General features: G+C 36.7%; 1 protein-coding gene across 6 annotated transcripts in view; it reads right to left on the minus strand.

Annotated features, from left to right (window-relative positions):
• Nucleotides 1-13201, minus strand: part of Sik3 (SIK family kinase 3) — a 242324-nt gene that overhangs the window by 66071 nt on the left and 163052 nt on the right. For all 6 annotated transcript variants that reach the window (XM_047518810.1, XM_047518807.1, XM_047518811.1 and 3 more), the window contains exon 4: nt 9108-9269. In XM_047518810.1, coding sequence (XP_047374766.1) covers nt 9108-9269 — 162 coding nt within the window. The remainder of the gene's footprint in view (nt 1-9107; nt 9270-13201) is intronic.

The following is a 13201-nucleotide window of genomic DNA, read 5'->3' on the forward strand; positions in this document are numbered from 1 at the left end:
GGATCTTAAGATCACGGAAGAAAAAAAGCTGGGGAAACATGGTTCTGTGTAGATTCATAGAAGTTCTTACAGTTCTTATAGTTTCTAAATTCACAAATAACACCACAACACTGTAAACAGAATATCAATGTTCTTTTAAAACACCATGAATTAGGAACTATAGGTAAATGTGCACCTAATTTTCTTCAATCATCCCTTGATTACTTGAAGTATTTTAAACTTATCATTTTCTACAGCTTCAATAAGATGCTAATAATCTTATTTTTTTTATTCCAGGTATTATGTAGATTAAGGTACAACTCTGGCTTTTAATCATTTATCCATATTTATTCATTTATACTTTTAACTGACAAATAATAAATATGTATCTATATGGCATGTGATATTATAATAAGGGTATGGAATGATTAAATCAGACCAATTCACGTATCGATTACCTCACATACTTATCATTCCATTATATTAAACGCTGTGCAGGACATGGGCCCCAAAACAGAGAGCAATCTAAAATCTCAAGATGACTGGGGAGGGAACAAGCGTATTGCCGTTCAACTCTCTCCCTTCAGCTTAGCTTCCTTTTCCCATGGATGGAAGAGGCAGGCTGGGTCTCCTTTCCCAAAGCTTCCTTCCTTTTGCCTCAGGCCTTAAAGCAAATGTTTCCATTTCTTTTCTACCCTCTGTGTCCTTTAACTTTGCTATTCTCTACCACCAATTCCCTTGTTTTCTAATTATACCCAAATTAGTGACTTGCGATTAATAGATACTGGCATGAAAATCCTAGAGGTTGAGGAAAAGTAACAGAGAAGTCAATGTATATAAACAGGAAATCTGTGTAAGAGCAATCTATGGTTGGGGAAGAAATTCTTTATTTTCAGCTTTTCAAACAGACATATATTTACATATCCTCAGACAAAAAGCTTCAGTGTGCCAAGAGTTATAAAAACTATAAGCTAAACAGAATGCATCTTGCTGGAACATCAACTTTTCCCCCTATATTTAACTGAGCTAATAATTTTAATATTAAAATAAATATAAACATGACACTGAATAGAACATAAAATGTGCAAGAATTTTAAATTCAGGCATTTGATTACAAGTGTGTTTGAAGTTGGTCATTTCAGACTGCATGAATTCCTTATTCACCCCACCCTACATGAGTTCATTCCCCTCTGCTGTGTGGAAAACCAGAGAAGCGATGCTTCTGTGTTGGTAGCAGAACTATCATGAATGAAACCCTAAACTGAAAATCATCCTTGATCCTAGCAGGATGAAATCACTTTTCAAGATTAGTATGACTTCACTTTTAACCTAAAACTATGATTGACAAAAATCTGCTTGTTTGAATCTTAATTTTAAAGATGCTTCATACAAAACAAGTCAACTGTGTACTTGAAATACCTTTTGAATAAAGGTACACTAATTTTTCATTTAAAGTCTAGCCTTAGAAATAGGATTCAGGGCTGGGGAGATAGCTCAGTTGATAGAGTGCTTGCCTCATAAGCACAAGGCCCTGGGTTCAATCCCCAGCACCACACAAAAAAAAAAGGATTCAGCAGAGATAATTTTTTCAAATTTTACTTTCCCAGTGGTCAACCATACATGAAAGCTACTCAGCACCTTCTTATACTTGAGTGTCACGTGCCATGTCAGGGAAAGGACACAGATGGAGGCATTAAAATTCCTAGGCTTGATTATGACTTGAATTCAGGACTGATAGTGGCCTCCTCTGGGTATCAATTTATTAACCTGTCAATCAGGAAGGTGCATTGAATGATAACTTAAACAGTGTCAGAATTATGATATAAAATTTGGATTGATACAATGAATGTTGCACAATAACTTTCTGGGGACAGTCAGGGACATTCTCAAGCACTACACTATATTAGTTTCCCAAAATTCAAGGTTTTCAACCTTGTTTTCCCATGTGATAGCATTTCAGTACATTCATATTGAGAATGAGAGGTAACTGGACTTATAAAATGCTTTGATTTCTCACTTTTTAAAAAAATGGGACAGTCTTCCTCTCACTGTATTAAGGTCAAAAATTTCCATGGCACCTTAAATCCATACACTATGAAAAGTCTTTCCCAAATACTGGCTTTTTGCAGTTGCCCTTCAGATCTTTGCCGTTGCCAACTAAACAATAACACGGGAGTGGAAACTGTCTCAGGGAGCCCATTCTGGGAGTCGACATTTCAAGAGAAATGTTTCCAACTTTCTTAAGTTAAAAAAAACAAAGTTTCCACAATTTTCAAAACATTCTCATAAAATCTGAATATTTGAAAGAACTTTTCTTCAGGGAGTAAGCGAGATATATTTTATAAATTTCTAAAAATTTTCTCCTTAAGCCATCTTTTTTTTAAATATAAAAATTCCTCTAATCTTTGGGAACAGAATTAAAATTACTTTCAAATAGCAATTCATCAACCATTAAAAAAATAAGAAAATGCCATTTTGTATTTGACAGCTTAACATAATTCTATTTCTAAACATATCTTTGAAAGTTCCCTCCTCCTGGCCCAGATATATGATTGATTATCCAGTCCTAGAAATTCTTCCTTCCATTCTCCCTGGCACTTGTTGTCCTCTTCTGCCTTTCCATGTCCACAAGCACTGTCCTCGTGCAGGATTTTACCACTGGTAGGCAGCCTTTCACTGGTCTTCCTATTACCTTCCTGTCTCTTCCTCCTCTCTCACCTTCTTTCCCTGGTCCACCCTTGAAGTGGATTTATTAAGCCATGTTTTCAAATAATTGTACAATCTGTATAAAATCTGCCCTTCCTGCCTTCTGATGCATGACCCCTCTACCTTTTCAGCAAACATGCCATATTCATTCCACTGCTTTCATGCTTCTCCAACTGAGCTTCTCATTGGAATAAAAATAAAACCCCACAGTCCCACCACATGCAGTTGGCCCTTGCCATCTTTCTCACTACAACTCTTTCCACTTCTCCTCTTATAATCTTCAGTCAGGCTGACTTTTCTCCTGCCTCGCAGATATGTTAGGTTCATCTCTCTCAGGCCCTTGCCTTGCTCTTCCTTCTGCTTGGAAGACTCTGACTATCGCAGTTAAAAGCAGTATCTCGCCCACATGGTTCTATCACATTATTCAGATTTTGTCTTTTTCACAGATCCCAAGAGAGTTTATTTGCTTGTCTATAACTCCCCATCAGAATGTTAGTTCCAAGGGACAATTGTATCTGCCACTTGTAACCCTGAGGCCTCCATCAGTGCCTGCACATAGCAGGTGCTTTATCAGCATTTGCTAATTGGCTGAGCCTCTGGGAGTCTCTTACTCCATTGATCCCATCATCCTTTAAGTCTCACCTCAGATGTTAGGTCCTCACTAGGGTATTTGTGTCCTTACCAGTACTGCTGTGAAATTTAGATCAGTGAAGTTACTGAGCACCTACAACAGAATAGGTATGTGCTAGCCACTGGGAGTGAAACAACAAATGGGATACATGAGCTACTGGAATTTGACAAAGTAAAGATTTCTTCATTCCTAAAATATTGTGTAATCAGACTGTGACTGGTGGGGTAATGATGGCCCGTAAGATCTCTTCTACTGCACCAAACTACCATGTGGTAGCTACTGAACAGGCCGTCACCCAGGGATGTGGGCCACATGCTGAGAGCCAGGTTGTACCTCTTCAGGCCTTCATACAATTTTCTGCAGAACTTCACACACCTGAAGCATGAAAAATGAAAAGGTAGAGGCCAAGATCCTCTTCTTTTCCCAGCTTGGAACTCTACATGAAAGAAGCTTTATATGGGCGCTCTTCATAGGAAATTTAAAAAGTTTTGGAAAGTTAATTGTGCCAGAACATGGAAAGGGATTTCATTGTTTTCTAGTAAGTTATATGCCAGATATTGTGAAATTAAGTGATATATGTGAAAAAATATTTGTGAAGGACTTAAAACATGCAAAGCCTAATTCAGTTAATTTCGAGGTCTAAACATTTGCAGGCTGAATATATTGGGTGAACCCTTGAGAGCAGTAGCTGTGCTGAGCTTCTGTTTGCTCTTCTTGCCCCTGAGGACAGATCATTTTAACAACAGGTAAGAACCACTGCGAATTCTTAGTTCCGGGTTTGATAACTTTGCCTTTCAGAAATAAAATTCTTTATTCTGGAAATGATCAATGCTTATACTATACTGCATTACTAATAATGAAAACGTTTTTTAAAAATTTTTACACAAGACAGGTTTGCTTGTGCGATTAAGAAAAAATTTTTAATTCCAAAACCAGGAAGAAAATAGTTGTTTACCAGGACTTCATTCTACAGAAACGTAACAAAAATACACAAATAAGAATTTAAGCACAAAAAATTGTATACTATGAAATGATGGTTGACTCTTGTAATGCCTCTAAATGAAGTTTATATTCACATCCAGGGAACACACATCTAAGATAGCTAGGCTAGCATGGGCACTTGCATAGCTAGATTTTTATAGTATTAAGTAATATACATAATTGCCATATTAATTCAAATAAAAAGTCAAAATAAATTAACATAGACACAAACATCCCAGAACAATTATTCATCTTCTATGCTGAATGCAAGATTTTTAAAATCATAAGGAAAACACGAATTTCTAACATTTCCTAATCTGATTTTTCTTTTCTTTCTTCCTTTTTTTTTTTTTTTTTTTTTTTTTGGTTGCTGTGTGGTGGTACTAGGGATTGAATCTGGGTTGCTCTACCAGAAAGCTTTATCTCAGACCTTACTACTTGGGGGGTGGGGGGACATACCTGGGATTGAACTCAGGGGCACTAAACCACTAAGCCACATCCCCAACTCTATTTTTGTATTTTATTTAGAGACAGGGCCTCATTGAGTTGCTTAGCACCTCCTTTTGCTGAGGCTGGTTTTGAACTCGCAATCCTCGTGACTTGGCCTCTGGAGCAGCTGGGATTATAGGTGTGCGCCACCGTGCCTGGCTCTACTTTTTATTTTGAAACAGGGTCTTGCTAAATTCCGCAGGCTGGTCTTGAACCAGCTATTCTCACGCCTCAGTCTCCCAAATAGCTGGGATTACAGAACTGTACCACCACACCTGGTTCTACTTTGAATTTTTATTAGTTCCAAGTTAATGAGCTAGAGGACACGTATGATGATTTTAAAGATGAGCTGCTTAAGACTAATAATATCTTAAATAAAACAAAAAGGTTTCTTTTTCTCTCATGTGTTTATCTTATACATAGTATTCTTCTTACTGAGATTTAAAACACTTTACCCAAAAAGACCAAAAAGATCTGGGATCTGAAAGTCACTTTAGCTTTTAAAATTAAAGTTGACTTCATTATCTATCTGAACTTCTGTCAAAACCATCCAACCTACCTCTCCATAATTGGCCATGTTCTGCTCAGCTTCAACTGGCAGCATTTCTCCCCCTGGTCCATCAGGTGCAAAGAAAATTTTGCAGGTGAGAATAAGAAGTCAATCTAGTTCATGTGCAATAAAGGAAGTACAGGCAATGACTGAGAAACTGAGTAATGATGGCATGTAAGAGAAAGAACGCATGAGCAAAGAAAAATGTTACCTACTGTAGCAGGCCACAAAACTAGAGGTGCTCATTTATTCTTTGTTTTGCTCTGAAAACAAACAATAAAAACGTAGGCTGTGGGTTAATGAATTTGAAAATCTTGCCAAAATATATGTGTTAACACACAGAGAGCCCAAGGCTGGCTGCCAGCACCCTCAGGAGTCTGTGACATGCCAACAGATAACAGACTCTCATTGTGAATACTTGAATCTGTTTTAACTACTAATGGAGGGGGAAGGGAGAAAAAACTTAAAAATCACCTTACCCAATTATTCCAGTAGTTTCCAATTTCAATCATCAATCACCTCTGCATGTACTCTAGGTTCCTCAGTGCAAAAACTAAAGGACATAGGAATTTTCTTTAACTGAATCAAAATTGATCTAAATTCAAAATTAAGAACCAAGGGAGGGGCTAGAGTTGTGGCTCAGAGGTAGAGCGCTTGCCTACCATGTGTGAGGCCCTGGGTTTGATCCTCAGGATTGCATATAAGTAAATAAACAAAAGATCCATTGACAACTAAAACTAAGTAAAATAATTTTTAAAAAACCAAGGGAAACATATTTTTAAAACTTTACTTTTGTGTCAGTGGAGGAAGAATAAAACTATGGAATATGAAGAGGGCTTTCTTTCAATTTACTACCCACATCTATAATCTAAAGATCAATGGTCAAATAGGTCAATAGATCAGTAGGTCAATGACATTTGGGGTAGGACAAACAATGATCCCAACAAATACATATATATATTCTAAATCCCCATACTTTGTGAATGTGTTAACTTACATGGTAAAGGGGACTTTTTACAGAAGTGATAAAGGATCTCAAAATGGTAAGATTGTCTTGGGTTATCTGGGAAGGTCCAAGGTAATCAATCTCTAGCGTCCTCATAAGATGGAATAAGGAGGATTAGAGCCAGGAGTAGCCAACGTGACAATGGAAGCAAGAGGTTGCAGTGCTGGGTAGGGGACCCAAACCAAGGAATGCAGGTGGCCTCCAATAGCAGAAAAAAAGGCAAGAAACTGGACTTTTTCCCTCAGAACATCCAGAATGGACCAGCCCTGCCAGCATTTTGTCTTTAGCCCTGGACTACTGACCTCCAGAAATATAAGCTAAAATCTTTGTTGTTTCAAGTCACTAAGTGTGTTTATTTGTTATAGCAACAGTAAGAAATTAATATATTCTACCATACTTTTAAGGATTGTGAAGTTTGGTAGATTTTATTACTATTAATTTAACTGCAGCTACAACAATCACAAAAGAGGATTTGAAATTGCCAGGTTGTAACCCACCTCTGTGGGAACTGCCACTATCTAGAGATTGTCGGAGAAAATAAAACAGACATAAGAGGAAAGGAAAAACATGATTTTCATGTAAGATAAAGATAAGTCTTAATCTTATACTCTGTGTAAGGAGCTAGCCCCAGACTCAAAGAGTCTACAAACAACATGGAAGTTCTAAACAAGAGTGCGGCCATCAGCCTGATATAAGTAAAAACGTAGGTGACATTCCAAGGGTGTTTAAAGGGAATAGGCTTGCCTATACAAAAGAAAATCAAAAGAATTGCCAGCCAGCAAGGGTATCATAGGTATTTGACCTATAATATGATATAAATTTTAATTCTCAACTCTTAACACTACTAAGAAAGAAATCTTAAGTTTTTGTGGTACTAGGACTGAACCCAGGGCCTTGGCATTCTAGGTAAGCACCCTACCACCAAGCTATATCCCTAGCCCAGGGAGAAAAATCTTTAGAACTGCTTTTTACATCTTGGTCTTCCAAAGCAATTATTCTCGAGCTACATTTCAGTTCTCTATATAAACTGCTTCCTTTCAACTTGGGAAATTATCAGAAAACCAAAATGGCTTATTATTTATAGTTTCTATATGGATTGCAATCATTTTCTTCTATCAATAGATGGTGAGCTTGTATTCATTAGGCAAAATGCTGATAGTTTAGTAAAACTGAAGCATGAGCAGACTGAGGCAGTGAAAGTGCTTTACAGGCAGTGTCAGATGGGCTGATGAGTGAAATTCAAAGAGATAAAAAGGTGAACTGAAAAAAAGAATTGGGTTAAAGCTGAGTATCATCTATGACAGGCTTATCATGAAATCTGGACACATGTATTTTGTATATAGAAAAAAAGTGCTCAGAAAAACCTTAAGAGGTCCTAAATCTACCTTTTAGCATCTCAGAGATGAAGCAGCTTTTAATAAAATATTGTTTTGGTGGGGAGGGGTAACTGGACTGCCAGTAAGCCACTATAAGATCTACTCTGACTAAATTACCATAAAGCACAGCCTTAGAATAAGCATGTTTTATGTCGGTAGTGACATAAATCAACCTCTTAAATTGAAGCTGAGAAGGCATACAATTTTATCAGATTTTCCTTTCCATTTTATTCTACATTTATTCTTCATTATTTAAAAAGAACCTATCAATTAAAATAATAGAATTTTAAATATCACACTTTCTTTCCCATAGTCTAGTTTCCACTAATACTACATTTAAAAAATGTATTCTGAAAGTTTATAAATTTTCAGTCTATTCAAAAATAACCCAACTTTTTCTTACTTTCCTAGTACATCTTTCTAAATAAACAGAAATACATAGTTTCTTAATTTAAGAATCCTGAATAAATGGGCAAAGGACCTGAACAGACACTTCATGGAAGAAGAAACATAATCGATCAACAAACATGAAAAAGTGCTCAACATCTAGCAATTAGAGAAATGCAAATCAAAACTAACTGAGATTCCATCTCAACTCCAGTCAGCATGGCAATTATCAAGAATACAAGCAACAATAAACGCTGATGAGGATGTCGGGATCGGGGTGCGGGGGGAGGTACGCTCATACATTGCTGGTGGAAATGCAAATTGGTGCAGCCACTCTGGAAAGCAGTATGGAGATTCCTCAGAAAACCATGGAATGGAACCACCATTTGACCCATATATCCCACTCCTCAGCATATACACAAAGGACTTAAAATCAGCTAACTACAGTGACAGTCACATCAATGTTTATAGCAGCTCAATTCACAATAACTAAACTATGGAACCAACCTAGGTATTCTTCCACAGACGAATGGATAAAGAAACTGTGGTACATATACACAATGGAATACTGCTTTGGTCTTAATGAAGAATGAAACTATGGCATTTTCTGGTAATGGATGGAATTAAGAGAATATTATGCTAAGAGAAATAAACCAATTCCAAAGAACCAAAGGTTGAATATTTTCCCTGGTACGTGGATGCTAATTCATAATACTGGGGTATTTTGGACTAGACAGGGGAGAGTGAAGGCAGGGAAGCAGGCATGGGTGTTGGAATAATAGTAGAATGAATCAGACATTATTACCCTGTGTGCATATATGATAACATGACCTGTGTAAGTCTACATCATGTTCAACCCAGATAAGTGAGAAGTTATACTCCATTTATGTATAATGTGTCAAAATGCATTCTACTGTCATGTATAACTAATTAGAACAAACAAAAAGAACCCTCAAGGAAAAGCTCTTTGACCCTCTTTCACATCCTCAACACCCTTCTCACCTGCTATTTTGATATTCAGATTGGCATCCAGAAGCAAATTTTCAGCTTTTAAATCACGATGGACAATGTTCCGACAGTGACAAAAATACACAGCTGTGACGATCTGTTTGAACTTCCGACGGGCCTCCTTTTCTGCCATTCTACCATGGGCCACCAGGTGGTCTGTTTTGAAGAAGAACACAATCAGTTCCCATTTTGGATGTTGGTATAATATCAAAAGGTAGTCATAAGAAGGGACGCATAGGGGCCCCCACCAAATGGCTGAGTTAAAGGAGTGAAACAAGTAAAATGAGAATAACACAATTCTAGTCCTGATTTATATCCATAAAAACTCAGTAATAATAAGTACTCAAACTATTTTAAGTATAAATCCTGTTACACACTTATACTACTGTAAGAAGAAGGTTTTCTGAGGGTTTAATGGTATTTTTCAAGAATCACAAAACGCGAACACTTTCTGTCATATTCCCATTGCAAAAGCTTACATGTACATTAGTAAACACATGAAGATAAGCATCAGAAGTATTTCCTCTGTTAAAAGGTGAATTAAAAAGCAGAGTCCCTAAAACCAGCAATTTTAGGAAAAAGCAGTCACTGCCAAGGGGGAGAAATGCTTTATAAGGGACTCTGTTCAGGTCAGTATCTCTTTTGTTGAAGTTCCACACTTTGATATTTTGATCACTTAGCAATATACCTATATTTTCATATCAGCATTTGTTGGGCTTACTAAATGTTTTTAAAACTATGCTATTAATTTTTACAGATAACATCAATACAAAACCTAGTGAAGTTTCTACCAATTTAAATGAAATCATTTCATTGGCCATGCTACTAAAGTACAGCAAAATATACATGTGATAAGTTCTATAAATCTATAAATCAGGCTATCCTCAAAATTTTTAAAAATAATTTGATTCATAATCAATACAGAAAGTTCCTAATAGTCAATAATGGCAGTAGGTTTACACTGAATCGATGACGTATATGTCCCCTGAATCAATGACATATATGTCCCTCAAATATGTTGTTGGTTCTTCATCAGACCAACACACACACAGGTCATGACAGCTGATACGATTAGAAATGTGAGTTGTGATACAGTATATTCTGACTGAAATCTTTAATAGCACTGTCCTTTAATCAAAGTAGCTCCACTAATAACATTAGATTGTCTTGGTGACATCTCACCCACAGGATCAGTCAGGTATACCTTTTTATTCCCCCATCACAAAAAGGAAATTCAGGGTAAAACATCATTTCTAGTGCTAAGACTGAGAACTTGGGGCAAAAAATGGTGGGAGAAGGATGAAGAAAGGGAGTCAAGTGATAGAATCAATCTACATAGCAGATTTTTTGAAAACTTCAAACTGCATTCTAACCATAGATAACATAAAATTCTGGAGTATAAAAACTACGGTAACTTTAAAAACATATCATATAAGTAAGTAAATTATTAAGAAACTAAAAAAAAAAACTGTTGTAATTTTTTATTTACCAGGCAAAAGATCTTTGAAACATTTTCTTTAAAAATTATTATTGTTATTTCCAAGTTGAACAGGAAAAAGGAGAAAATAAAAGGTCTTCAGCTGGGATGTTAAAGGACACACAGTTTCCAATGAGAGTTCAGAGGAAGTGATAAATGAGCTGACACTCTCGTGTGTTTAGGCTTCTGGTGAGATCTGTCATATGAACTTTAAACAACACAAAGTCCCTGACTAGGGACAGTAACTCAACATGAGCTGTTAAAGAACTGGATATCCATCAGACATAGAACGCTATGTTTTATTTTAAGAGGCCATTCTCTAACAGTACCTGCTCCTTTGACCCCCTATTTCTCTTAAGAGAGGCCTAATTATTCTAATAATATGTTTTAGTTGCTAAACTTTGTCTAATTAAAGAGCTTTGAAGAGACAGCTATTCTTGAGAAACATAAAAATAAACTCTTATGAAGGTTTACCATCAGAAGCTCATTTGGCCAAGTCACCCATTAATTAAAATGCCCAAGAGACATTCGTCTGGCAGTAAATACTAATTACCAGAACACATCAAAGCACTTCTTAAATGCGACAGAATGATTAATTTTGTGATTTCCAAAATGATTTTCTTTTATTAAAAAAACTCTTTATAAATTTCTAAGTACCTTATTTTCCTAAAATGACTAGAAAGTTCTCCAAATTGTTACAAAGGCCCTACAGGAGCCCGAGGAATGCAGCTCAGTTCTGTTTTATCTCTACAATGACACATGGGTTGTCCTTGGACAAAACATTCATACTGACAATACTCCCACCTCTTGAATGTGCTAAACAGAAGTAGACTCTGTTGCATGCCATAGCTAAAGAAAGGATAGCATATTTGGGAATAAATGTGTACTTTGATTATGACAAAACTCTAATTTTCAAAGATGCTTTTAAAAGACAATTTGAAAAAGGTACATTCAATTATTATACCAAGAATATTTAAGCATTTTGAAATAGATGACAAAGTTCTTCATGATCTTGTAGTGCTTAAAGGTGATTATTCTATACACCCATAGTCATTGTTAATGGTTCTGGTTAAAAGGTATTTGTGGTAGTACAATGGGTACAACTATAATAGTTAAAGCTATACCCAGTCTAAATTATAATATTCCCCCCAAAGTCAACCACACTATTCCAATAATTATGGATATAAAGAAGATACACAAATCACTTTTTAAAAAAAAAAAGTGTTAGCTACAAATATTAGACATTTCCTGCTAGCTACCGTTGTTTGATGTTAGATTTTCTCTTCTTTGGTAGCATTGTGCATTTCCCCGCATAAAGGTATTAGTGGGTTAGTCCCATTCAGATTTTAGCCTCAGGTTTTATTTTTGCCATCTGACTCCCCCGCCACCACCACCACCACCACACACTCCCTGTTGCTTTCAGTGCAAACCTATGGGGTCTAGTGGGTGTGCCAGGAAGCCTGAAGTGGCTTTCAGTCCTTACTGAAAATCGCCTTTCAGGGCCTGCTGACAAATGCCTGCTTTATATTCCTATATGCTCAATATAGGCAGCAAAAGTTCAAGTTCAAAAGTGATATTTAACTTTAAGTGAAGAAATCCAGAGCAGGAGGCCTGCCTGGACTTAATACACAGTCGTAGCATTTGAATAAATCCTGGGGTGTTTTCAGAAGGCACATGAAATAAAATGGCTCCTGAGTCCACACAATATTCAAAGTAAAATAAATTCTGAACCTTGTCAGGATAAACTCCACTTGCAAGGAATTCTAAAGAGTTATTGTACTTCTTCAGGCAATGCAGTGGGCTAGTTCTCCTAAGCACTGGCTACAAACATCACTCATATCCTGTCCCAATCACCCGACATGGTAGCCATGACCCTAGCTTCTGTTATTTCTAGATTCCTGCCCCCCCCATGTAAATAAACCCCAATGAGACGCCTGCTATATAAAGTTCATCACACTAAGTCCTTTTACACCATCAAATAACTATTTATCTATTTAGGTCTGGGGTAAATTTTAAAAGTTTTCTTCTACCACAATTTCACTCCCACCATCTAAACCAGACGGGAATGAGGTAACTCTCAGTTAAAAGGCAAAAATGGCTCTCCTGTTTCAAGCCCTCACCAAGAGTAGAGTCTAAGTTTTCTTTCTCACTTTTCAATCACCATAAATCATTTGACACTGGCCTCTTTAACCTTTATCTGCTTTTACACACCCACACACAAAGTCAGTAACACTACAGAACTAATACACACTCAAAGGGGTAATATCATTGGATTGAATTGAATTCTGCAATTTCAAAAGTACTGGAACATTAGCACATAAAGCTTCCTTCAGAATTCATTGTAATATTGTTCTGATCTTACTTAGGAAGAAATACCTTGTGGTACATTTAGGTCCTAACCTTTCAAAGAATGAAAACACACATAAGTCAGGCTTCACTTCCCTAGACCAGCTTCACTGGAGTATCAGAGGGATGCCACTAATGGGATAGTGGTGATGAGCTAACATTGCTTAAAATAAGTCTTTTCCACTCTAAGCAGACACTGTCTCCATTTGTCTGCTAAGACTACAACTCAGAGCTGATGTAAAACACTGCTCAAAAGGAACCTGAC

The sequence above is a fragment of the Sciurus carolinensis genome, chromosome 11 (assembly GCF_902686445.1).
Source record: "Sciurus carolinensis chromosome 11, mSciCar1.2, whole genome shotgun sequence".
NCBI lineage: Eukaryota > Metazoa > Chordata > Mammalia > Rodentia > Sciuridae > Sciurus > Sciurus carolinensis.